This window comes from Nerophis ophidion, linkage group LG14 (genome assembly GCF_033978795.1).
Source record: "Nerophis ophidion isolate RoL-2023_Sa linkage group LG14, RoL_Noph_v1.0, whole genome shotgun sequence".
NCBI lineage: Eukaryota > Metazoa > Chordata > Actinopteri > Syngnathiformes > Syngnathidae > Nerophis > Nerophis ophidion.
Genome location: NC_084624.1, coordinates 6,173,739 through 6,197,766, shown reverse-complemented (window position 1 = coordinate 6,197,766; position 24,028 = coordinate 6,173,739). Strand labels below are relative to the sequence as shown.

The window sequence follows — 24,028 nt, the reverse complement described above, 5'->3', positions numbered from 1 at the left end:
ATCCAATTATTTCACATTAAATATTCAACTTTGAACATTTTTTGGGGGAAAATATTGTATATTTTGTCATTTTAGATATATATATATAATGTGAGTGTGAATGTTGTCCGTCTATCTGTGTTGGCCCTGCGATGAGGTGGCAACTTGTCCAGGGTGTCCACCGCCTTCCGCCCGATTGTAGCTGAGATAGGCGCCAGCGCCCCCCGCGACCCAAAAAAGGGAATAAGCGGTAGGAAATGGATGGATGGATGGATGGATAGATACATACATACATATATATATATATATATATATATATATATATGGGTTCTATAAACACAGATACGGATGTATATACAGCGAATACTGCAAATATCCAAAATAGTTTCTCTCATTTTGAGGAAATAACATTAGAGGAATTGTTACAACGTGTATATGGAATAAAACAAACAACTGTATTTCCTGGGAAACTTATCAAGGAGCTTTTTGTATTATTAGTTCCATCAGTGCTAAATATTATAAACTTATCACTTTCCTCAGGCACTGTTCCCCTAGCATTCAAAAAAGCGGTTATTCATCCTCTCCTTAAAAGACCTAACTTCGATCCTGACCTCATGGTAAACTCACCTTCCCTTTATTTCAAAAATCCTCGAAAAAATTGTCGCAGAGCAGCTAAATGAACACTTAGCGTCTAACAATCTATGTGAAACCTTTCAATCCGGTTTCAGGGCAAATCACTTGACTGAGACAGCCCTCGCAAAAATGACTAATGATCTATTGCTAACGATGGATTCTGATGCGTCATCTATGTTGCTGCTCCTCGATCTTAGCGCTGCTTTCGAGACCGTCGATCATAATATTTTATTAGAGCGTATCAAAACACGAATTGGTATGTCAGACTTAGCCCTGTCTTGGTTTAACTCTTATCTCACTGATAGGATGCAGTGTGTCTCCCATAACAATGTGACCTCGGACTACGTTAAGGTAACGTGTGGAGTTCCCCAGGGTTCGGTCCTTGGCCCTGCACTCTTCAGCATCTACATGCTGCCACTAGGTGACATCATACGCAAATACGGTGTTAGCTTTCACTGTTATGCTGATGACACCCAACTCTACATGCCCCTAAAGCTGACCAACACGCCGGATTGTTGTCAGCTGGAGGCGTGTCTTAATGAAATCAAACAATGGATGTCCGCTAACTTTTTGCAACTCAACGCCAAAAAAACGGAAATGCTGATTATCGGTCCTGCTAGACACCGACCTCTATTTAATAATACAACTCTAACATTTGACAACCAAACAATTAAACAAGGCGACTCGGTAAAGAATCTGGGTATTATCTTCCACCCAACTCTCTCCTTTGAGTCACACATTAAAAGCGTTACTAAAACGGCCTTCTTTCATCTCCGTAATATCGCTAAAATTCGCTCCATTCTGTCCACTAAAGTATCATGTTAGACGCGCTCGACATCCACTGCTTTCGTCCTCTCCAAGGTTCTCATAGTCATCATTGTCACCGACGTCCCACTGGGTGTGAGTTTTCCTTGCCCTTATGTGGGCCTACCGAGGATGTCGTAGTGGTTTGTGTTGTGGTTTGTGCAGCCCTTTGAGACAGTAGTGATTTAGGGCTATGTAAGTAAACATTGATTGATTGATATATATATATACACACCTACATATATATATATATACATATATATATATAATAGCTAGTATGCAGCTGAGATAAGTTCCAGCCCCCGCGACACCGAACGGGACAAGCGGTAGATAATGGATGGATGGCCTACTGCAGGGGTCGGGAACCTTTTTGGCTGAGAGAGCCGAGGAGCCCATCCATCCATCCATTTTCTACCGCTTATTCCCTTTCGGGGTCGCAGGGGGCGCTGGCGCCTATCTCAGCTACAATCGGGCGGAAGGCGGCGTACACCCTGGACAAGTCGCCACCTCATCGCAGGGCCAACACGGATAGACAGACAAGAGCCGAGAAGCCAAATATTTTAAAATGTTTTTCCGTAAGAGCCATAAAAAAATGTTTCAACACTGAACAACTAAATGTGTGCATTTTTAAGTAAGACCAACATTTCTAGAGTATAATAAGTGTCTTATTCTTTGTAATAACATTGTTATTCTGAAGCTAACTGTGGAGGGGGCGTGGCCTGCGGGCCTGCAGCGAACTGGGACGTGCCAGGACCGGCTTTGAAATCAGCGACAGGTGCGTAGATGTCCCACCTTTGCCTTGTTATCTAATCACCTGTCGCTCTGTTATAAGCAGCAGCCAGGAGGAGAGACGGGGGTTGGGGCTGGAGCCAGAGCGCGAGCGAGAACGAAAAAGGAAAAGACAATTGCTAGGAAGCAACTGAGAGACTTATTGAAAAATCAAACAATATTGTAACCCTGAAACACGCTCTCTTGTGGTCTGAAGAACCCCCAGGAAGGCAAGCCCCACTTACCATTAACGCAACTTCTTGAACAGGTGCGGTAGAAACGGATGGATGGATTCAAAATACATGAGAATTTTTTTTTATATTTTCAGCGTTATTTTTAACACTGTGATTACAAATGGAATTATTCATTACTTATCGTGTTACGCAATGTCAGCTCAGATTGATCTGAGAGCCACATCTGGCTCTAGAGCCATAGGTTCCCTACCCCTGGACTACTGTAACAGCTAATATGGATCCCTGTTAAACAAACAATTTGATTTTGCAGGTCCAATTCCTGATTTTAATGCAGATGAACCAGGAGAAACGCCAACACAGTCTTAGTGTGGCGTGGATACAGGTAGTGAGTGAGCCATACACTCACTGAGGCCTTATTTACCCACTACTAGTAAGAAAGTGGATTTTCGATTTTGCGCCTTTTCTTCATGAAGGACAAAAAAAGTGCAGGACATAAACAAGCTTCGCTACTTGACGAGTTCCTTACCAGCGGTCCAGGAAGAAGCGGTACTGGATGAGAATGTTGAGAAGGAAGTAGAGCAAACCTTCTGCTGCCATGAAGGAAACGTTCTTGCCCACAAAGTCCCAGCGGAAGGGGTCGTTCACGTGTTCCTCGCCTGAAAAACACACGTAGACCTGCGTCAACGCCGACGCTGTTTGCCCCCTTCGCCGGGGGCGTGTGTGTCGTGGTTACCGAAACGGGCGTAGACGTCGGCGACTGCCTGGTTCATCGCCATGTCGATGAGGCCTCGGCCCAGGCAGAAGTGAGGGAAGAGGAGCAGACCTTTCTTCAGCCACTCGTTGAACATCAGCAGGGACTGGAGACCACACACACACACACACACACACACACACACACAACATTTTGAGTTTCACTACTCTGTACTATTCTGCCCTCTTGTGGCCAACAAGGCACATAACACCTGCCAGTGCACGTCATCATCGTAAAGCAGGGGTGTCCAAACTTTTTCCACAAAATTGAAGCAAGCGGGGGCCATTTTGATATTTTACATTTTCAAACCATAACAAAATATATGGATTTTTTTTTTTTTTTTAATCCTTAGGGCTCTTGGGGAGCATAGAGGGTCTCAGTCACTAAAATGTTAAAAATAAGTCAAATTATTATTTTTTTAGTTTTATATAATGCTTACAGTAAATCTCTATATCAACTTGAGGTTGATATAAAGTAAAACAAATAAGGTTTTATGCCTTTTCTGTCAAAGACAACTTTGTTTTTTTATAGTAAAACTGAAATATGCAGTATTTAGATGGAGATAGGTAGGTGGATGGATGGATGGATGGATGGATGGATGGATGGATGGATGGATGGATGGATGGATGGATGGATGGATGGATGGATGGATGGATGGATGGATGGATGGATGGATGGATGGATGGATGGATGGATGGATGGATGGATGGATGGATGGATGGATGGATGGATGGATGGATGGATGGATAGATAGATAGATAGATAGATAGATAGATAGATAGATAGATAGATAGATAGATAGATAGTTATTGATTCCTTCAGGAGAGTTCCTTTATTTAACAATTAAAGCCCTCAAAGATCAATAATGCAGGACACCATTGATTTTAATTATTTAATATTTTTGAGTAATTACAGTGAAAAGTTCAATAAAATCCTACTAAATATATTTGAGATCCGAAAGCTTCCCCACTCATAAAGTGATGCATTTTTATTAGTTGGTTTTTTTAACTTTTAACACTTAAATTTCAAGATTCCGATACATCTGTCGATTTTAAGTTTGAACTATTATTTTGTTTGTTTTATGCTCTTTGGTCAAAACTTTGATGTTTTTATATGGGAACCCCACAACATATGCAATATTTTTTTTCACATAAAAAATTTTAAAGTGATCATTTTTAAGTAATAATTCATTATAACATAGATTTTTTTTGTCCTTTTTTTTTGAGCAATGGAAAAAAATAGAAAATTAAGACAAAAGGAAAAAAAAATTGGCAGTTTTGTGTCAACATTGCCATTTTTTCCCTCATTAGATTTCACCTCATTTGATTTTTTATTTTTGCAATACTATCAATTTTGCAATTTTTGCAGCATGTGTGGCGGGCCGCACTTTGGACACCCTTGTCGTAAAACCACATTTAGTCCGGCGCTTACTCGGTTGTTGTCAAAGAGCTCCAGGATGAAGGTGAGGGCGCTGCTGTTGATGCCGACAAACAGGTTGATGCAGGAGAGCGTGACGTAGGCCGTGCTCGGGACGTTGAACAGGTACGACATGGGGTACATCATGGGCGTCACCGACCACCTGCCGGGAGCAAAGTGCCACGTCAGCAAATCCCCACAGGTGATCCTTCTTTTGGGCGTCACAACCAACTGATTGCAAAGTGGAAAAGTGTGATGATAATCATAGAAATGGCTAAATGTGTTACAAAAAAATATCAATTAAAAATATTACATAATGTTGCTAGAGCGGCCGTGCCAGCAACTTGAGGGTTGCAGGTTCGATTCCCGCTTGTGCCATCCTAGTCACTGCCGTTGTGTCCTTGGGCAAGACACTTGACCCACCTGCTCCCAGTGCCACCCACACTGGTTTAAATGTAACTTAGATATTGGGTTTCACTATGTAAAGCGCTTGGAGTCACTAGAGAAAAGCGCTATATAAATATAATTCACAATAATGTTGGATATAGAGAACATACAAACTACAGATGTCCGATAATATTAGACTGCCATACCCACACACAAGTGAATGAAGGGCATACTTAGCCATGCATGTCACACTTAGGTGGCCGCAAACATTTGCCATTTAGTGAAACCACACTAAACAACAATGACAAACACATTTCGGGAGAATATTTGAAGTGAAGTGCCATCCCATCCATCCATTTTCTACCGCGTATTCCCTTTCGGGGTCGCGGGGGGCGCTGGCGCCTATCTCAGCTACAATCGGGCGGAAGGCGGGGTACACTCTGGACAAGTCGCCACCTCATCGCAGGGCCAACACAGATAGACAGACAACATTCACACTCACATTCACACACTAGGGCCAATTTTAGTGTTGCCAATCAACCGATCCGCAGGTGCATGTCTTTGGAAGTGGGAGGAAGCCGGAGTACCCGGAGGGAACCCACGCATTCACGGGGAGAACATGCAAACTCCACACAGAAAGATCCCGAGCCTGGATTTGAACCCAGGACTGCAGGAACTTCGTATTGTGAGGCAGACGCACTAACCCCTCTGCCACCGTGAAGCCCCCGATAATATTAGACTGCCAATAATATCATACCCACACACAAGTGAATGAAGGGCATACTTAGCCATGCATGTCACACTTAGAGTGGCCGCAAACACTGTCATTAATATGTGCCATTTAGTGACACCACACTAAACAACAATGACATACACATTTCGGGAGAATATTTGAAATTGAGGGGTAGTGAAGTGAAGTGAATTATACTTATATAGCGCTTTTCTCAAGTGACTCCAAGCGCTTTACATAGTGACACCCAATATCTAAGTTACATTTAAACCGGTGTGGGTGGCACTGGGAGCAGGTGGGTCAAGTGTCTTGCCCAAGGACACAACGGCAGTGACTAGGATGGCACAAGCGGGAATCGAACCTGCAACCCTCAAGTTGCTGGCACGGCCACTCTACCAACCGCCCACATAAATATGCAACACAACAGAAGAAATGCCCCAGAATTCCCTGTAGCACCAACTCCTCCGGGGAGCTACAATACTTTCAATAAAGTGGCAACTTATTTTTCCACTCAAGTGTACTCAACTGGTACTGTAATACCTTGTGGTTCTCAAATGGGGGTACGCGTACCCCTGGGGGTACTTGAAGGTATGCCAAGGGGTACGTGAGAATTTTTTTAAATATTCTAAAATTAGCAACAATTCAAAAATTCTTTATAAATATATTTATTGAATTATGCTTCAACAAAACATAAATGTAAGTTCCTAAACTGTGAAAAAAAAATGCAACAATACAATATTCAGTGTTGACAGCTAGATTTTGTGCGGACATGTTCCATAAATATTGATGTTAAAGGGGAACATCATCCCAATTTCAGAAGGGTTAAACCAATAAAAATCAGTTCCCAGTTTTTTTCAAAATTTTACCGATCGCGCAATATCCCGAAAAAAGGCTTCAAAGTGCCCGATTTTCGCTATCTGTGAAGCCACCGTCCATTTTCCTGTGACGTCATCCAGTGATATACGTGCTATCCAGGCGGGTAGCACAGCAAGATATAGCGAAATTAGCTCGGATTCAGACTCAGATTTCAGCGATTCAACAGATTACGCATGTATTGAAACAAATGGTCGGAGTGTGGAAGCAGAAAGCGAAAACGAAATTGAAGAAGAAATAGCTACTGACGCTATTCGGCCATGTCTTCCTTAGCATCGCCGGTAAAATGTGCGGACCAAACGATCGGGACTTTCGCATATTGTGACACTGGAGCAACTTGAATCCGTCGATTGGTAAGTGTTTGTTTGGCATTAAATGAGGGTGGAGGGAAACGCTGGATGTAAATATAGTTTTAAATGTACATACAGCTAGCCTAAATGGCATGTTAGCATTGATTAGCTGGCAGTCATGCCGTGACCAAATATGTCTGATTAGCACATAAGTCAATAACATCAACAAAACTCACCTTTGTGATTTTGTTGACTTTATCGTTGCAAATGCATCTGCAGGATATCCATACATCTCTGTGCCATTACTGCCTTAGCATCGCCGGTAAAATGTGCGGACCAAACGATCGGGACTTTCGCATCTTGTGACACTGGAGCAACTTAAATCCGTCGATTGGTAAGTGTTTGTTTCACATTAAATGTGGGTGGAGGGAAACGCTGGATGTAAATATAGTTTCAAATGTACATACAGCTAGCCTAAATGGCATGTTAGCATCGATTAGCTGGCAGTCATGCCGCGACCAAATATGTCTGATTAGCACATAAGTCAATAACATCAACAAAACTCACCTTTGTGATTTCGTTGTCTTTATCGTTGGAAATGCATCTGCAGGTTATCCATACATTTCTGTGCCATGTCTGCCTTAGCATCGCCGGTAAAATGTGCGGACCAAACGATCGGGACTTACGCATATTGTGACACTGGAGCAACTTGAATCCGTCGATTGGTACGTGTTTGTTTGGCATTAAATGTGGGTGGAGGGAAACGCTGGATGTAAATATAGTTTCAAATGTACATACAGCTAGCCTAAATAGCATGTTAGCATCGATTAGCTGGCAGTCATGCCGTGACCAAATATGTCTGATTAGCACATAAGTCAATAACATCAACAAAACTCACCTTTGTGATTTCGTTGTCTTTATCGTTGGAAATATATCTGCAGGTTATCCATACATCTCTTTGCCATGTCTGCCTTAGCATCGCCAGTAAATAGCATGTTAGCATCGATTAGCATGCCGTGCTAATCAATGCAAATTCTACGTAAATCAACTTGAATCCGTCCCTGATGGTGTTGTTACACCCTCCGACAACACACCGACAAGCCATGATGTCTCCAAGGTACAGAAAACAGTCGAAAAAATGGAAAATAGCAGAGCTGATTTGACTCGGTGTGTATAACGTGTTTGCGAAAATGGCAGATTGACTACCTAAGTGACGGCTCCGAGAGCAAATAATAGAAAGGCGTTTATTTTGCCAAAGTTCACCCATTTAGAGTTCGGAAATCGGTTAAAAAATATATGGTCTTTTTTCTGCAACATCAAGGTATCCATCCATCCATCCATTTTCTACCGCTTATTCCCTTTTAGTAAAGTCAAATCCAACAGTTGCGACCATGACTTTTTTTTACTGTCAACTGAGTTTTGTTTTTTAAGGATTTCTGCTGGTGGTGCCCCTGCGATGAGATGGCGACTTGTCCAGGGTGTACGCCGCCTTCCACCCGAATGCAGCTAAAATAGGCTCCAGCGACCATTCGCTTTGCATTATCATGTAAAAGAAAAAAAAAGTGCAGTCTTACCCGTAGAGCAGAAGCAGCGCTATGAGGGCGGGCAGATTGGACGAGGACGTGTAACACTTTTTGTCAAACGCCATGAAGATGCCGACCACCAGGGCGGCACTGATAGAGTAGTTGACCTACAGATGGAGCATGAACACATGGAGACAATCAGCAATCTCCATCCATAATTATACACACCCCGTTTCCATATGAGTTGGGAAATTGTGTTAGATGTAAATATAAACAGAATACAATTATTTGCAAATCCTTTTCAACCCATATTCAGTTGAATATGCTACAAAGACAACATATTTGATGTTCGAACTGATAAACTTTGTTTTTTTTTGCAAATAATCATTAATTAAGAATTTCATGGCTGCAACACGTGCCAAAGTAGTTGGGAAAGGGCATGTTCACCACTGTGTTACATCACCTTTTCTTTTAACAACACTCAATAAACGTTTGGGAACTGAGGAAACTAATTGTTGAAGCTTTGAAAGTGGAATTCTTTCCCATTCTTGTTTTATGTAGAGCTTCAGTCCTTCAACAGTCCGGGGTCTCCGCTGTCGTATTTTACGCTTCATAATGCGCCACACATTTTCCATGGGAGACAGGTCTGGACTGCAGGCGGGCCAGGAAAGTACTCGCACTCTTTTTTTACAAAGCCACGCTGTTGTAACACGTGCTGAATGTGGCTTGGCATTGTCTTGCTGAAATAAGCAGGGGCGTCCATGAAAAAGACGGCGCTTAGATGTTGTTCCAAAACCTGTATGTACCTTTCAGTATTAATGGTGCCTTCACAGATGTGTAAGTTACCCATGCCTTGGGTACTAATGCACCCCCATACCATCACTGATGCTGGCTTTTCAACTTTGTGTCGATAACAGTCTGGATGGTTCGCTTCCCCTTTGGTTCGGATGACACGATGTCGAATATTTCCCCAAAAACAATTTGAAATGTGAACTCGTCGGACCACGGAACACTTTTCTACTTTGCATCAGTCCATCTTAGATGATCTCGGGTCCAGAGAAGCCGGCGGCGTTTCTGGATGTTGTTGATAAATGGCTTTCGCTTTGCATAGTAGAGCTTTAACTTGCACTTACAGATGTAGCAATGAACTGTATTTAGTGACAGTGGTTTTCTGAAGTGTTCCTGAGCCCATGTGGTGATATCCTATACAGATTGATGTTGGTTTTTGATCCAGTGCCGTCTTAGGGATCGAAAGTCACGGTCATTCAATGTTGGTTTCCGGCCATGCCGCTTACGTGGAGTGATTTCTCCAGATTCTCTGAACCTTTTGATGATATTATGGAGCGTAGATGTTGAAATCCCTAAATTTCTTGCAATTGCACTTTGAGAAAGGTTGTTCTTAAACTGTTTGACTATTTGCTCACGCAGTTGTGGACAAAGGGGTGTACCTCGCCCCATCCTTTCTTGTGAAAGACTGAGCATTTTTTGGGGAAGCTGTTTTTATACCCAGTCATGGCACCCACCTGTTCCCAATTAGCCTGCACACCTGTGGGATGTTCCAAATAAGTGTTTGATGAGCATTCCTCAACTCTGTTTATCAGTTTGAACATCAAATATCTTGTCTTTGTAGCATATTCAACTGAATATGGGTTGAAAAGGATTTGCAAATCATTGTATTCTGTTTATATTTACATCGAACGCAATTTCCCCACTCATATGGAAACAGGGTTTGTAAACAATAACAGACACAATATGTCCTCACCATGTCCCAGAAGAAGTTAGCCAGCCAGTAAACGAGCGGACTAACCCCGCTGACAAACTGCAGGTGTTTGGCTTTGGTCACACGCTCCTGGATGAGGTAGAGGACGAAGCTGGCGGGGACGAAGGACATGGCGAATATGACGCAGATGGCCACCACCGCGTTCACCGACGTGGTCAGCCTGGCACGGACCATCAGAAGTCAGCGTTGTCATCTTAACTAAGGTTTAAAGTCCTACTGAAAGCCACTACTAGCGACCACGCAGTCTGATAGTTTATATATCAATGATGAAATATTAACATTGCCACACATGCCAATACGGCCGCTTTAGTTTAATAAATTGCAATTTTAAATTTCCCGCGAGGTATCCTGTTGAAAACGTCGCGGAATGATGACGCTTATGTTGGAGTGGACATTTTCTCCCAGCACCACTCAGGGCTAAAAGTAGTCTGCTTTAATCGCATAATTACACAGTATTCTGGACATCTGTGTTGCTGAACCTTTTGCAATTTGTTCAATTAATAATGGAGACGTCAAAGAAGAAAGCTGCAGGTGGGAAGCAATGTATTGCGGCCGCCTTTAGTAACACAAACACAGCCGGTGTTTCTTTGTTTGTTGTGAAGCTTTAATATGGGACGGAGCGTTCAAGCGAACATGTTTCTCTACCAAATGTACACCGGCAGGTTTCGGTGAGAAAATTGTGGTAATAAGTCGGCTCTTACCGGAGACATGAGCGGAGCTAACGTCCTCCTGCAGCTGTCAAAGAGGCAGCTGCGACTTTCTTGGCTAAAAGTCGTCTGCTTTAATCGCATAATTACACAGTATTCTGGACATCTGTGTTGCTGAATCTTTTGTAATTTGTTCAATTAATAATGGAGACGTCAAAGAAGAACGCTGTTGGTGGATTGCAGCTGCCTTTAGCAACCAAAACACAGCCGGTGTTTCTTTGTTTGTTGTGAAGCTTAAATATGGAACGGAGCGGTCAAGCGAACATGTTTCTCTACCACATGTCAACCGGCAGGTTTCAGTGAGAAAATTGTGATAATAAGTCGGCTCTTGCCAGAGACATGAGCGGAGCTAGCGTCCTCCTGCAGCTGTCAAAGAGGCAGCTGCGACTTTCTTGGCTCCTCCATGGCTTCTATCAGAGACACTGGCGGTCACCACACCCCCCTCCGACTTTCAGGTATGATAAATGATAAATGGGTTGTACTTGTATAGTGCTTTTCTACCTTCAAGGTACTCAAAGAGCTTTGACACTACTTCCACATTTACCCATTCACACACTGATGGAGGGCGCTGCCATGCAGAAAATTGTGGTAATAAGTCGGCTCTTACCGGAGAAATGAGCGGAGCTTGCGTCCTCCTGCAGCTGTCAAAGAGGCAGCTGCGACTTTCTTGGCTCCTCCTTGGCTTCTATCAGAGACACTGGCGGTCACCACACCCCCCTCCGACTTTCAGGTATGATCAATGATAAATGGGTTGTACTTGTATAGCACTTTTCTACTATCAATCAATTAATCAATGTTTATTTATATAGCCCCAAATCACAAATGTCTCAAAGGACTGCACAAATCATTATTATTATTACTATCAAGGTACTCAAAGCGCTTTGACACTACTTCCACATTTACCCATTCACACACTGATGGAGGGAGCTGCCATGCAAGGCGCTAACCAGCACGCATCAGGAGCAAGGGTGAAGTGTCTTGTTTAGGACGCAACGGACGTGACGAGGTTGGTACTAAGTGAAGGTATGACTTTATAATCTCACTAAAACACTACTAACACAATAAGCAGATAAGGGATTTTCCAGAATTATCCCAGTAAAAGTGTCTAATAACATCTGAATCGCTCCCACTGACGTCGCCTTTTTTTTTTTCCTTCCTAGTGCTTCACTCTAACTTTCCTCATCCACAAATATTTCATCCTCGCTCAAATTAATGGAGGAATCGTCGCGTTCTCGGTCCGAATCGCTCTTGCTGCTGGTGGCCATGATTATAAACAATGTTAAGGGACGGCGTGGCGCAGTGGAAGAGTGGCCGTGCGCAACCCGAGGGTCCATGGTTCAATCCCACCTAGTACCAACCTCGTCACGTCCGTTGCGTCCTAAACAAGACACTTCGCCCTTGCTCCTGATGGGTGCTGGTTAGCGCCTTGCATGGCAGCTCCCTCCATCAGTGTGTGACTGGGTAAATGTAAAGTGAAGTGAATTATATTTATACAGCGCTTTTCTCTAGTGACTCAAAGCGCTTTACATAGTGAAACCCAATATCTAAGTTACATTTAAACCAGTGTGGGTGGCACTGGGAGCAGGTGGGTAAAGTGTCTTGCTCAATGACACAACGGCAGTGACTAGGATGACGGAAGCGGGAATCGAACCTGCAACCCTCAAGTTGCCGGCACGGCCGCTCTACCAACCGAGCTATGCCGCCCGGAAGTAGTGTCAAAGCGCTTTGAGTACCTTGAAGGTAGAAAAGCGCTATACAAGTACAACCCATTCATCATTTATCATACCTGAAAGTCGGAGGGGCGTGTGGTGACCGCCAGTGTCTCTGATAGAAGCCACGGAGGAGCCAAGAAAGTCTCTTTGACAGCTGCAGGAGGACGCAAGCTCCGCTCATGTCTCCGGTAAGAGCCGACTTATTACCACAATTTTCTCACCGAAACCTGCCGGTTGACATGTGGTAAAGAAATATGTTCGCTTGACTGCTCTTGTCCATGTTAAAGCTTCGCAACAAACAAAGAAACACTGGCTTTCTCGGTCCGAATCGCTCTTGCTGCTGGTGGCCATGATCGTAAACAATGTTCAGATGTGAGGAGCTCCGCAACCCGTGACGTCACGCGCACATCGTCTGCTACTTCCGGTACAGGCAAGGCTTATTTATTAGCGACCAAAAGTTGCAAACTTTATCGTCGATGTTCTCTACTAAATCCTTTCAGCGAAAATATGGCAATATGGCGAAATGATCAAGTATGACACATAGAATGGACCTGCTATCCCCGTTTAAATAAGAACATCTCATTTCAGTAGGCCTTTAAGGTGCAAGTGAGAGTCTGCGAGCTACTTACACGGTGACCTCGGAGAGCTGCTCCTTGGTGAGGTTCAGCGGGTGGTTGATGGCGGTGATGCCGAACTCCACGGGCTTGGAGCCGGGAGGCAGGAAGGCCCGCAGGATGGCGTTGTTGGCCACGTTGATGAAGGACACCATAGCGTGCCAGCCTTTGTTGTTGTACCACACCTGAGAAGGGGCCGACCGCCCACTTATGAGGTTATTTACTCCAATAAAAAGATTTTTTTTAAAAACCATGTGCCGCAAATAATTGTCTAATGTTGTCCCCCCTGTGAAAAACTGGTGACTCTGTAAAAAAATAATAGTGGTATTGTCAGAAAGTGTTTTAGTCTCATCTTATTCTGGAGATGTTAGATTTCCTGTGCTCTTAATTTGGCGATCAAGCCTGAGACGTCATTTCCTGTTTGTAGCGTTGCTGCTATTGTGTAAACAGCATGGTGTGCGTTCCTGACTGAAATGTAAGTATACGTTGAATATAGCACGGTTATTAATGCTGAAATGCCTATAATGTGTTAGATTTAGCCTTAACCGAGAGTTTGTTTGCGACTATGTTTCTGCTTGACGATATAATTCGCCAGCTCAACTTTCGCCACGTTAGTACCTCTTGTTACGCAGTAGTTGCCCTATCCTACCACTAGAGGGGGGCACAGACCACATTTAAAGCACTGTCTAAATCAGCGGTCGGGAACCTTTTTGGCTGAGAGAGCCATGAAAGCCAAATATTTCAAAATGTATTTCCTTGAGAGCCATATCATGTTTTTTAACACTGAATACAACTAAATGTGTGCATTTTTAAGTAAGACCAACATATTTAGAGTATAATAAGTCTCTTATTCTTTTTAATAACATTGTTATTCTGAAGTTAACCAATAATAAATCAAATGTCATGTCTGTTGATCATGTTTTTGTTTGGCCATGTGCTGTTTGTCCTTTGGACTCTTTAAGTTCCTGGTTTTTTTTCCACTCCCTTGTCTGGTTTCCTTGGTTACTCATTTTGTCCACCTGTCTCTGGTGGACAAAATGCCTGATCACCTCCTTCTCCAGCACTAAGCAAAGTCAGTATTTAAGCTCGTCTTTGCCAGTCAGTCGCCCTGTGCTGACTTATTTCATGCCTTGCCATAGTTTCGTGCTTCATGCCATGCCAAGTAAGTTTTGTTTGATTTATGTTCTTAGTCTGTGTATGCGTTAGCTTTGTTCCTTAGCCCAAGTTGTGCCTCCGCTGTGAGCGATTTTTGTTTGTATCTTTTTTTAGTTTAAATTAAATCATGTTTTTACCTAAATGCCATGTCCCGAGTGGTCCGTCTGCCTTCCTGGGAGAACGACCCCGCAACAAGCTGCAAACCCCCCCACCCATCGCGACATAAAATACTTCTTACCATTAATGCGACTTCTTGAACAGGTGCGGTAGAAAACGGATGGATGGATTTAAATGCATGAGAATGTTTTGTATTTTGCACGTTATTTTTAGCACCGTGACTACCAGCGAAATTATTCATAATTATCACGTTAAGCAATGTCAGCTAAGATTTATCTGAGAGCCAGATGCAGTCATCAAAAGAGCCACATCTGGCTCTAGAGCCATAGGTTCCCTACCCCTGGCCTAAATCATTATATATATATATATATATATATATATATATATATATATATATATATATAGATATATATATATATATATATATGTATACAACTATTTCATAAGTATTATTTTGTATTTTTATTTGTATTATTTAATGCAAATTGCAATATTTTAATGCAAATTGCAATATTTTTTAATTAATGTATCATACTAATTATAATACCACAATAAGAACATTGCTCAGTCGACACAATTTCACTTCAATATTAATTGTGAACCGTTTTTTAATTGACAGTAATTCGGCGTAAACAAAATTCTATGGTAAAATTCTGGTCACTATGCTGCTAGTTTTTGTTTTTTTACCATAAAATCTACAGACATAATTTTTTACAGTGTATAACATTATTATTAATATTAATTAAATATATTTCACATGATCAATAATGTTATTTAATGTATCATACTAATTATAATACCACATTAAAAACATTGTAAGTAGATTTTACAGTAAAAAAAACTGGCTGCTCAGTCGACAGAATTTCACCTCAATATTAATTGTGGAATTGTTTTTTAATTGACAGTAATTCGGCGTAAACAAAATTCTATGGTAAAATTGTGGTCACTATGCTGCCAGTTTTTTGTTTGTTTTTTAACCATAAAATCTACGGACATAATTTTTTACAGTGTATAACATTATTATTAATATCAATTAAATATATTTCACATAATTAATGATATTTAATGTATCATACTAATTATAATACCACAATAAAAACAGTGTAAGTAGATTTTACAGTAAAAAAAACCAACTGGCTGTTCAGTCGACACAATTTCACCTCAATATTAATTGTGGAACCGTTTTTTAATTGACAGTAATTCGACGTAAACAAAATTCTATGGTAAAATTGTGGTCACTATGCTGCCAGTTTTTTGTTTTTTTTTAACCATAAAATCTACGGACATAATTTTTTACAGTGTATAACATTATTATTAATATTAATTAAATATATTTCACATAATTAATGATATTTAATGTATCATACTAATTATAATACCACAATAAAAACAGTGTAAGTAGATTTTACAGTAAAAAAAAAAAACTGGCTGCTCAGTCGACACAATTTCACTTCAATATTAATTGTGGAACCATTTTTTAATTGACAGTAATTCGGCGTAAACAAAATTCTATGGTAAAATTCTGGTCACTATGCTGCCAGTTTTTTGTTTTTTTTTACTATAAAATCTACAGACATAATTGTTTACAGTGTATAACATTATTAATATTAATTAAATATATTTCACATAATCAATAAATGTTATTTAATGTATCATACTAATTATAACACCACAATAAAAACAGTGAAGGTAGATTTACAGTAAAAAAAAGGCTGCTCAGTCGACAGAATCTTACATTAAGATGAATAGTGGTACCGTTTTTTAATTGACAGTAATTCTAATATAATTTTTTACAGCGTGTAACATTAATATTAATTAAATATATTTCACATAATCAATTACTTATTATAATACCACAATAAAAACAGTGTAGGTAGATTTTACAGTAAAAAAAGAAACTGACTGCTCTGTCAACAGAATTTTACTTGACAGTAATTCGGTGAAAAGAAAATACAATAGTAAAATTCTGGTCACGATGCTGCCAGGTTTTTTTTAAACCATAAAATCTACATACATAATTTTTCAATATAATTAATTAGAATATAATAATTAATATTAATTAAATATATTTCACATTATTAAATAATTTGTACTTTTTATCATTACCATTATTTGAATTTATGATCACTATTAGTAATTAGGGGGAACATATTTGATATTTTTGTTTCTGTGTATATTTCCTTTTATTATGTAATATGGTTTATTATAGAAGATCAAATTAGACCAAAAAAAAAAGGCCTCCCTTACATTAAATGCCTCACCCTAACCAATTCCTGTTACTTTCTGCAGTTGAGTAAATAAATGCCACTCGGTCTAATATCGTCATATACTGTCAGTCTACCCCAGGGCTGCAAATGTAGCTTACCATCACTAGGTGTGAATGAATGATGGGTTCTCACTTCTCAGTGAGCGCTTAGAGTATTTAATAATAGAAAAGTGCTGTATAAAATCGAATCCATTATTATTATTGTTATTATTAATATGAAAAAAACACTGTGGTTGCTGTCATGGAGTAACCATGACGACAAATGCCTACCTTCACGTTATATTCGCTCTCCATGTATCGTAAGAAAGGCCCGAGCTCCCTCAGCGCCGCTCGGGAATACAGACCCTGCCAAAAAAAAGGACAAAGTTCATGACATGGAGGACGTCAAACGGCGAGATCCGCCAGAACGCTCGCTTACCGCCGTGATGTTGAGCATTTGTCCGAGTTGACGGAAAACGTTTTCGATGTCCCTGGGGTCCACGTCCGGGATGGGGAGCTGCCCTCCGACAGACAGGCCGCCGTATCTGAGGAGAGTGATGTCAGGAAGAGGAGGGACGCATGGCTGACCTTGTTGTTCTTGTTGTTGTGCGGAGGAGAGAGTTACCTTTGCTCGTTGACCCAATATTTGCTCTTCAAACTGCAGGAAAAAACGGACCGGATAGTTAGTGTAAAGCAGGGGTGCCCACACTTTTTCTGCAGGCGAGCTACTTTTCAATCGACCAACTCGAGGGGATCTACCTCATTTATATATATCATTTATATTTATTTATTCATGCAAGAGACATTTTTGTAAACAAGTTAAATGTGTTTAATGATAATACAAGCATGTGTAACACATATAGATGTCTTTCTTTCACGAAGACAAGAATATAAGTTGGTGTATCACCTGATTCTGATGACTTGCATTGATTGGAATCAGACAGTAATGATGATAACGCCCACATTTTCAAATGGAGGAGAAAAAAAAGTTGTCCTTTCTGTACAATACCACATGAAAGTGGTTGGTTTTTGGCATCTAATTCATCCAGCTTCCATACACTTTACAAGAAAAACATTGGCGGCAAATTCCGTAGCTTATTTGATTGACATTCACGGCACCCGAGGGTCTTGTGAGATGACGCTGGCTGCTGCCAGTTCATTATTATGAAAAAATTACAGAGAGGAAGGCGGGAAACACTTTTTATTTCAACAGACTTTCACGCCGTCCCTTCCGTCAAAACTCTAAAGGCCGACTGCACATTTCCTATCTTCACAATAAAAGCCCTGATTAGAGATCTTCCAGAATGATACTAGTAAATGTGTCTAATTCCTTATCCACGAATCTTTCATCCTCGCTCAAATTAATGGGGAAATCGTGGTTTTCTCTGTGCGAATAGCTCTTGGTGCTGGTGGCCATGATTATAAACAATGTTCAGATGTGAGGAAAGCCACTACTAGCGACCACGCAGTCTGATAGTTTATATATCAATGATGAAATATTAACATTGCAACACATGCCAATACGGCCGCTTTAGTTTACTAAATTACAATTTTAAATTTCCCGCGGAGTTTCTTGTTGAAAACGTCGCGCAATGATGACGCGTGTTTGTGACGTTATTGGTTGTAGCCGACATTTAAGCCCAGCACCACACACGGCTAAACGTCGTCTCTTTTCATCGCATGATTACATAGTATTTTGGACATCCGTGTTGCTGAATCTTTTGCAATTTGTTCAATTAATAATGGAGACGTCAAAGAAGAATGCTGTTGGTGGAAAGCGGTGGATTACAGCTGCCTTTAGCACCGAAACACAGCCGGTGTTTGTTTGTTGTGAAGCTTTAACACAGAGCCGTCAAGCGAACATGTTTCTCTATGTGAACCAGCAAGTTTTTGGATGGGAAAATTGTGGTATTAAGTCGGCTCTTACCGGAGACTTCAGTGGATTATGCGACCTCATCCTGCAGCTCAAAAAGGCAGCTGTGATCTTGGCTCCCCGGCTTCTCTCAGAGACACTGGCGTTCACCGCAGCCATCCGACTTTCACGTATGACTTTACAATCTCACTAAAACACTATTAAAACAATAAGCAGATTAAAGATCTTCCAGAATGATCCTAGTAAATGTGTCTAATTACATTCCTTATCCTCGAATCTTTCATCCTCGCTCAAATTAATGGGGAAATCGGGGTTTTCTCTGTGCGAATAGCTCTTGCTGCTGGAGGCTATGATTATAAACAATGTTCAGATGTGAGGAAAGCCACGACTAGCGACCACGCAGTCTGATAGTTTATATATCAATGATGAAATATTAACATTGCAACACATGCCAATACGGCCTTTTTAGTTTACTTAATTACAAATTTTAATTTCTCGCGGAGTTTCTTGTTGAAAACGTCGCGCAATGATGACGCGTGTTTGTGACGTTATTGGTTGTAGCGGACATTTTAGCCCAGCACCACTTACGGCTAAAAGTCGTCTATTTTAATCGCAGAGTTACACAGTATTCTGGACATCTGTGTTGCTGAATCTTTTGCAATTTGTTCAATTAATAATGGAGACGTCAAAGAAGAATGCTGTTGGTGGAAAGCGGTGGATTGCAGCTGCCTTTAGCACTGAAACCCAGCCGGTGTTTGTTTGTTGTGAAGCTTTAACACAGAGCCGTCAAGCGAACATGTTTCTCTACGTCAACCAGCAAGTTTTTGGATGGGAAAATTGTGGTATTACGTCGGCTCTTACCGGAGACTTCAGTGGATTATGCGACCTAATCCTGCAGCTCAAAAAGGCAGCTGTGAACTTGGCTCCCCGGCTTCTCTCAGAGACACTGGCGTTCACCGCAGCCATCCGACTTTCACGTATGACTTTACAATCTCACTAAAACACTATTAAAACAATAAGCAGATTAGAGATCTTCCAGAATGATCCTAGTAAATGTGTCTAATTACATTCCTTATCCACAAATCTTTCATCAAATTAATGGGGAAATCGTGGTTTTCTCTGTGCGAATAGCTCTTGCTGCTGGTGGCCATGATTATAAACAATGTTCAGATGTGAGGAGCTCCACAACCCGTGACGTCACGCGCACATCGTCTGCTACTTCCGGTACAGGCAAGGCTTTTTTTATTAGTGACCAAAAGTTGCGAATTTTATCATCGATGTTCTCTACTAAATCCTTTCAGCAAAAATATGGCAATATCGCGAAATGATTAAGTTTGACACATTGAATGGACCTGCTATCCCCGTTTAAATAAGAAAATTTCATTTCAGTAGGCCTTTAAAGTGTATTATATTTATCCGTGAGAGCATTTTTGTTGTAAATTATGAGGTGTGGCTGTTAAAATCATGGTTGTTTTTACAAATGATGAAAGATGTGAACAAGAGCATGTATTGTATGTGTTATGATGTAAAGGAGAGGTGTCGTATTGTATTTTAAGTATGTGTCCATGAAAGGTCATTTTATGTCTATTCTTAATTTGATTACATGCTTTAGTATGATTTTATTGCATGATTTTAGTATCCCTTTTATTTAGGTAGCCAGGGAAATTAGCTATTTAACTATAATCTGGTACAGAACATATCGGTCTTTGAGCTTAATGCTTCTGTGCATTGTTCCTTCAAATTAAGACTAAACTAAACAAAGTTAACGTCCTGTCCCTCTTCTGGCGGTTACAAAACTTGCTGTGATATATTTTCTATTTTCTCATCCCCACATCATTCTTGCGTTGCCGTGTTCACCTGGTTCTGATGAGACTCGGGTAGGTTTTGACCAGGAAGTCGGAGATGTTGCGGTCGGTCAGATCCAGCATGGTGTCTCCGGTGATTTCCCGTCTCTGCCTTGGGGGTAGACCTCCGGCCCCGGCGGGGCAGATGGGCATCATGGTCAGTTTCTCACTGCTGCTGCAAAGGCAGGCGGGGGAGGGCTTTCTCTGGGTCCACTCGGGGCTCTGCAGGATGTTGCTGACCACGGCGGCCACGTCGGGGCTCTCCCATTCGGACGCTTCGTCCTCACCACCGATGCCGCAAGACAACCTGGGCGAGACGAAAAAAAACACAACAGGAAGTTTGTACATCAGTTTGTTGAAGATAATCAACTAAGTACTGATCTAAAACCGATATCACTCACCCGAGTGGTTCCCCCTGCATGCAGCGGGTTCCGAGACCTGGTTTTGTGAGGAAGCGCTCAGCGAAGTGTCTCATTGTCGGGTCAGACGGTCGTTCGTTGCTGCAATGAGAAGACACGAACCAGTTGAGGTCCTTTGGAATATTCGCCATGCTCGTCATGCAGTGCTTCTCAAAAAGTTGTCTTCGAGACGGGGCGTGAGAGAAAATACAAGCACAGCCGTGGTCAAAAGTTGACATAGACTTGTAAAGAACGTAATGTCAGGGCTGTCTTGAGTATCCAATCATTTCTACAGCTTTTATTTTATTGTGATGAAGTGTGTGGGGGGAGCAAAGGTCACCGCCTCTGTCCATGGTGCTGAGGAAAGAGCACCGTCAGACAGGGGCGTGGCACAGCCGTGGTCAAAAGTTGACATACACTTCTAAAGAACGTAATGTCAGGGCTGTCTTGAGTTTCCAATCATTTCTACAGCTTTTATTTTATTGTGATAAAGTGTGTGGGGGAAGCAAAGGTCACCGCCTCAGTCCATGGTGCTGAGGAAAGAGCACCGTCAGACAGGGGCGTGGCACAGCCGTGGTCAAATGTTGACATACACTTGTAAAGAACGTAATGTCAGGGCTGTCTTGAGTTTCCAATCATTTCTACAGCTTTTATTTTATTGTGATAAAGTGTGTGGGGGAAGCAAAGGTCACCGCCTCAGTCCATGGTGCTGAGGAAAGAGCACCGTCAGACAGGGGCGTGGCACAGCCGTGGTCAAATGTTGACATACACTTGTAAAGAACGTAATGTCAGGGCTGTCTTGAGTTTCCAATCATTTCTACAGCTTTTATTTTATTGTGATAAAGTGTGTGGGGGGAGCAAAGGTCACCGCCTCTGTCCATGGTGCTGAGGAAAGAGCACCGTCAGACAGGGGCGTGGCAGTGCTGATGGCGAGACACAGCTGCCAGGTGATTAGATTTCACAGCTGGTACCTGTTCATTTAATCATCTGTTGTCTTTAAAGGGGAACATTATCAGCAGACCTATGTAAGCATCAATATATACCTTGATGGTGCAGAAAAAAGACCGTCTATTTTTTTAACTGATTTCCGAACTCTAAATGGGTGAATTTTGGCGAATTAAACGCCTTTCTGTTTATCGCGCTGGAAGCAATGACGTCAGAATGTGACGTCGCCGAGGTAACACACCCGCCATTTTCATTTTCAACACATTACAAACACCGGGTCTCAGCTCTGTTATTTTCCGTTTTTTTGACTATTTTTTGGAACCTTGGAGACATCATGCCTCGTCGGAGGGTGGAACAACACTAACAGGGAGGGATTCAAGTTGCACCACTGGCCCGAAGATGCCAAAGTGTCTGCCGCCAGACCCCCATTGAATGTGCCAGAGTGTCTCCACATTTTACCGGCGATGCTAAGGCAGACATGGCACAGAGATGTATGGATAACCTGCAGATGCATTTGCAACGATATAGTCAACGAAATCACAAAGGTGAGTTTTGTTGATGTTGACTGTCAGCTAATCGATGCTAACATGCTACGCTAATCGATGCTAACATGCTATTTACCGGCGGTGCTAAAGCAGACATGGCACAGAGATGTATGGATAACCTGCAGATGCATTTGCAACTATATTACGTTTCCTCCCACCCACATTTAATGCGAAACAAACACTTACCAATCGACAGATTTAAGTTGCTCCAGTGTCACAAGATGCGAAAGTTCTAATCGTTTGGTCCGCACATTTTACCGGCGATGCTAACGCAGCTATTCGGCCATGCTATGGCTATGAATAGCGTCAATAGCTTCAGTTTCTTCTTCAATACTTTCATACTCCAACCATCTGTTTCAATACATGCGTAATCTGTTGAATCGCTTAAGTCGCTGAAATCCGTGTTTGAATCCGAGCTAATGTCGCTATATCTTGCTGCGGTATTTGCCATTGTTTGTTTACATTGGCAGCACTGTGTGACGTCACAGGGAAATGGATAGTGGTTTCGAAGATAGCGAAAATAAGGCACTTTAAAGCTTTATTGAGAGATATTCCGAGACCGGTAAAATTTTGCAAAAAACTTCAAAAAATACAACAAGCCACTGGGAACTGATTTTTATTGTTTTTGTGAATTATATTTATATAGCGCTTTTCTCTAGTGACTCAAAGCACTTTACATAGTGAAACCCAATATCTAAGTAACATTTTTAAACCAGTGTGGGTGGCACTGGGAGCATGTGGGTAAAGTGTCTTGCTCAAGGACACAACGGCAGGGACTAGGATGGCGGAAGCGGGAATCGAACCTGCGACCTTCAAGTTGCTGAGACGGCCGTTCTACCAACCGAGCTTCTATAAATATAATTCACAAATTATTGTTTTTAACCCTTTTGAAATTGTGATAATGTTCCCCTTTAACAGTAACCGGCCGGGAGCAGAGAGAGAGAGAGGATACGGACGTGGCCGGAAAGTCACGTACTGCTGGAGAGAAAACGTTTGTAGAACAATTGATCATTAAAACCTTGTTCAACCTGCACGCTTGGCTCTGACAGTAAGGCCGCTTCGAAGCGACTTCCACAGAATGATTGGAGCACATACTTGTTGGTCACAAAAAACATCCATGAAGTTTGGTTCTTTTATGAATTTATTATGGGTTTACTGATAATGTGAGCAAATCTGCTGGGTCAAAAGTATTCATACAGCATTGTTAATATTTGCTTACGTGTCCCTTGGCTAGTTTCACTGCAATAAGGCGCTTTTGGTAGCTTCTGGCAAGCTTTTGCTTGTATTTTTGACCACTTCTCATGACAAAATTGGTGCAGTTCAGTTAAATTTGACATGGACTTGTTTCTTCAGCATTGTCCACATGTTAAGGTCAGGAATAAAACCTTAATTCTAGCCCGATTTTGCCATTCCTTTACCACTTTTGACGTGTGTTTGGGGTCATTGTCCTGTTGGAACACCCAACTGTGCCTAAGACCCAACCTCCGGGGAGAACATTTTTAGGTTGTCCTGAAGAATTTGGAGGTAATCCTCACTTTTCATTGTTTCATTGTCAAATTTACTCTCTGTAAAGCACCAGTTCCATTGGCAGCAAAACAGGCCCAGAGCATGATACTACCACCACCATGCTTGACGGTAGGAATGGTGTTCCTGGGATTAAAGGCCTCACCTTTTCTCCTCCAAACAGATTGCTGGGTATTGTGGCAATCATCTGACATCACGTGGACAAAGATAAGACCTTCTGA

At 41.7% G+C, this 24,028-nt stretch overlaps 1 protein-coding gene and 1 long non-coding RNA gene across 2 annotated transcripts in view; one reads left to right on the top strand and one right to left on the bottom strand.

Annotated features, from left to right (window-relative positions):
- The window catches only part of LOC133568027 (retinal-specific phospholipid-transporting ATPase ABCA4-like), a 135,928-nt gene that overhangs the window by 9,746 nt on the left and 102,154 nt on the right, over positions 1–24,028 (bottom strand). The window contains 11 exon segments of the mRNA XM_061919719.1: positions 2,905–3,034; positions 3,112–3,235; positions 4,561–4,708; positions 8,400–8,515; positions 10,111–10,288; positions 13,177–13,346; positions 16,970–17,044; positions 17,118–17,223; positions 17,304–17,336; positions 20,409–20,702; positions 20,797–20,895. Of these exon segments, the coding sequence (XP_061775703.1) occupies positions 2,905–3,034; positions 3,112–3,235; positions 4,561–4,708; positions 8,400–8,515; positions 10,111–10,288; positions 13,177–13,346; positions 16,970–17,044; positions 17,118–17,223; positions 17,304–17,336; positions 20,409–20,702; positions 20,797–20,895 (1,473 nt within the window).
- The window catches only part of LOC133568028 (uncharacterized), a 39,660-nt gene continuing 29,176 nt past the window's right edge, over positions 13,545–24,028 (top strand). The window contains exon 1 of the long non-coding RNA XR_009809523.1: positions 13,545–13,636. This is a non-coding gene — a long non-coding RNA (uncharacterized LOC133568028). The remainder of the gene's footprint in view (positions 13,637–24,028) is intronic.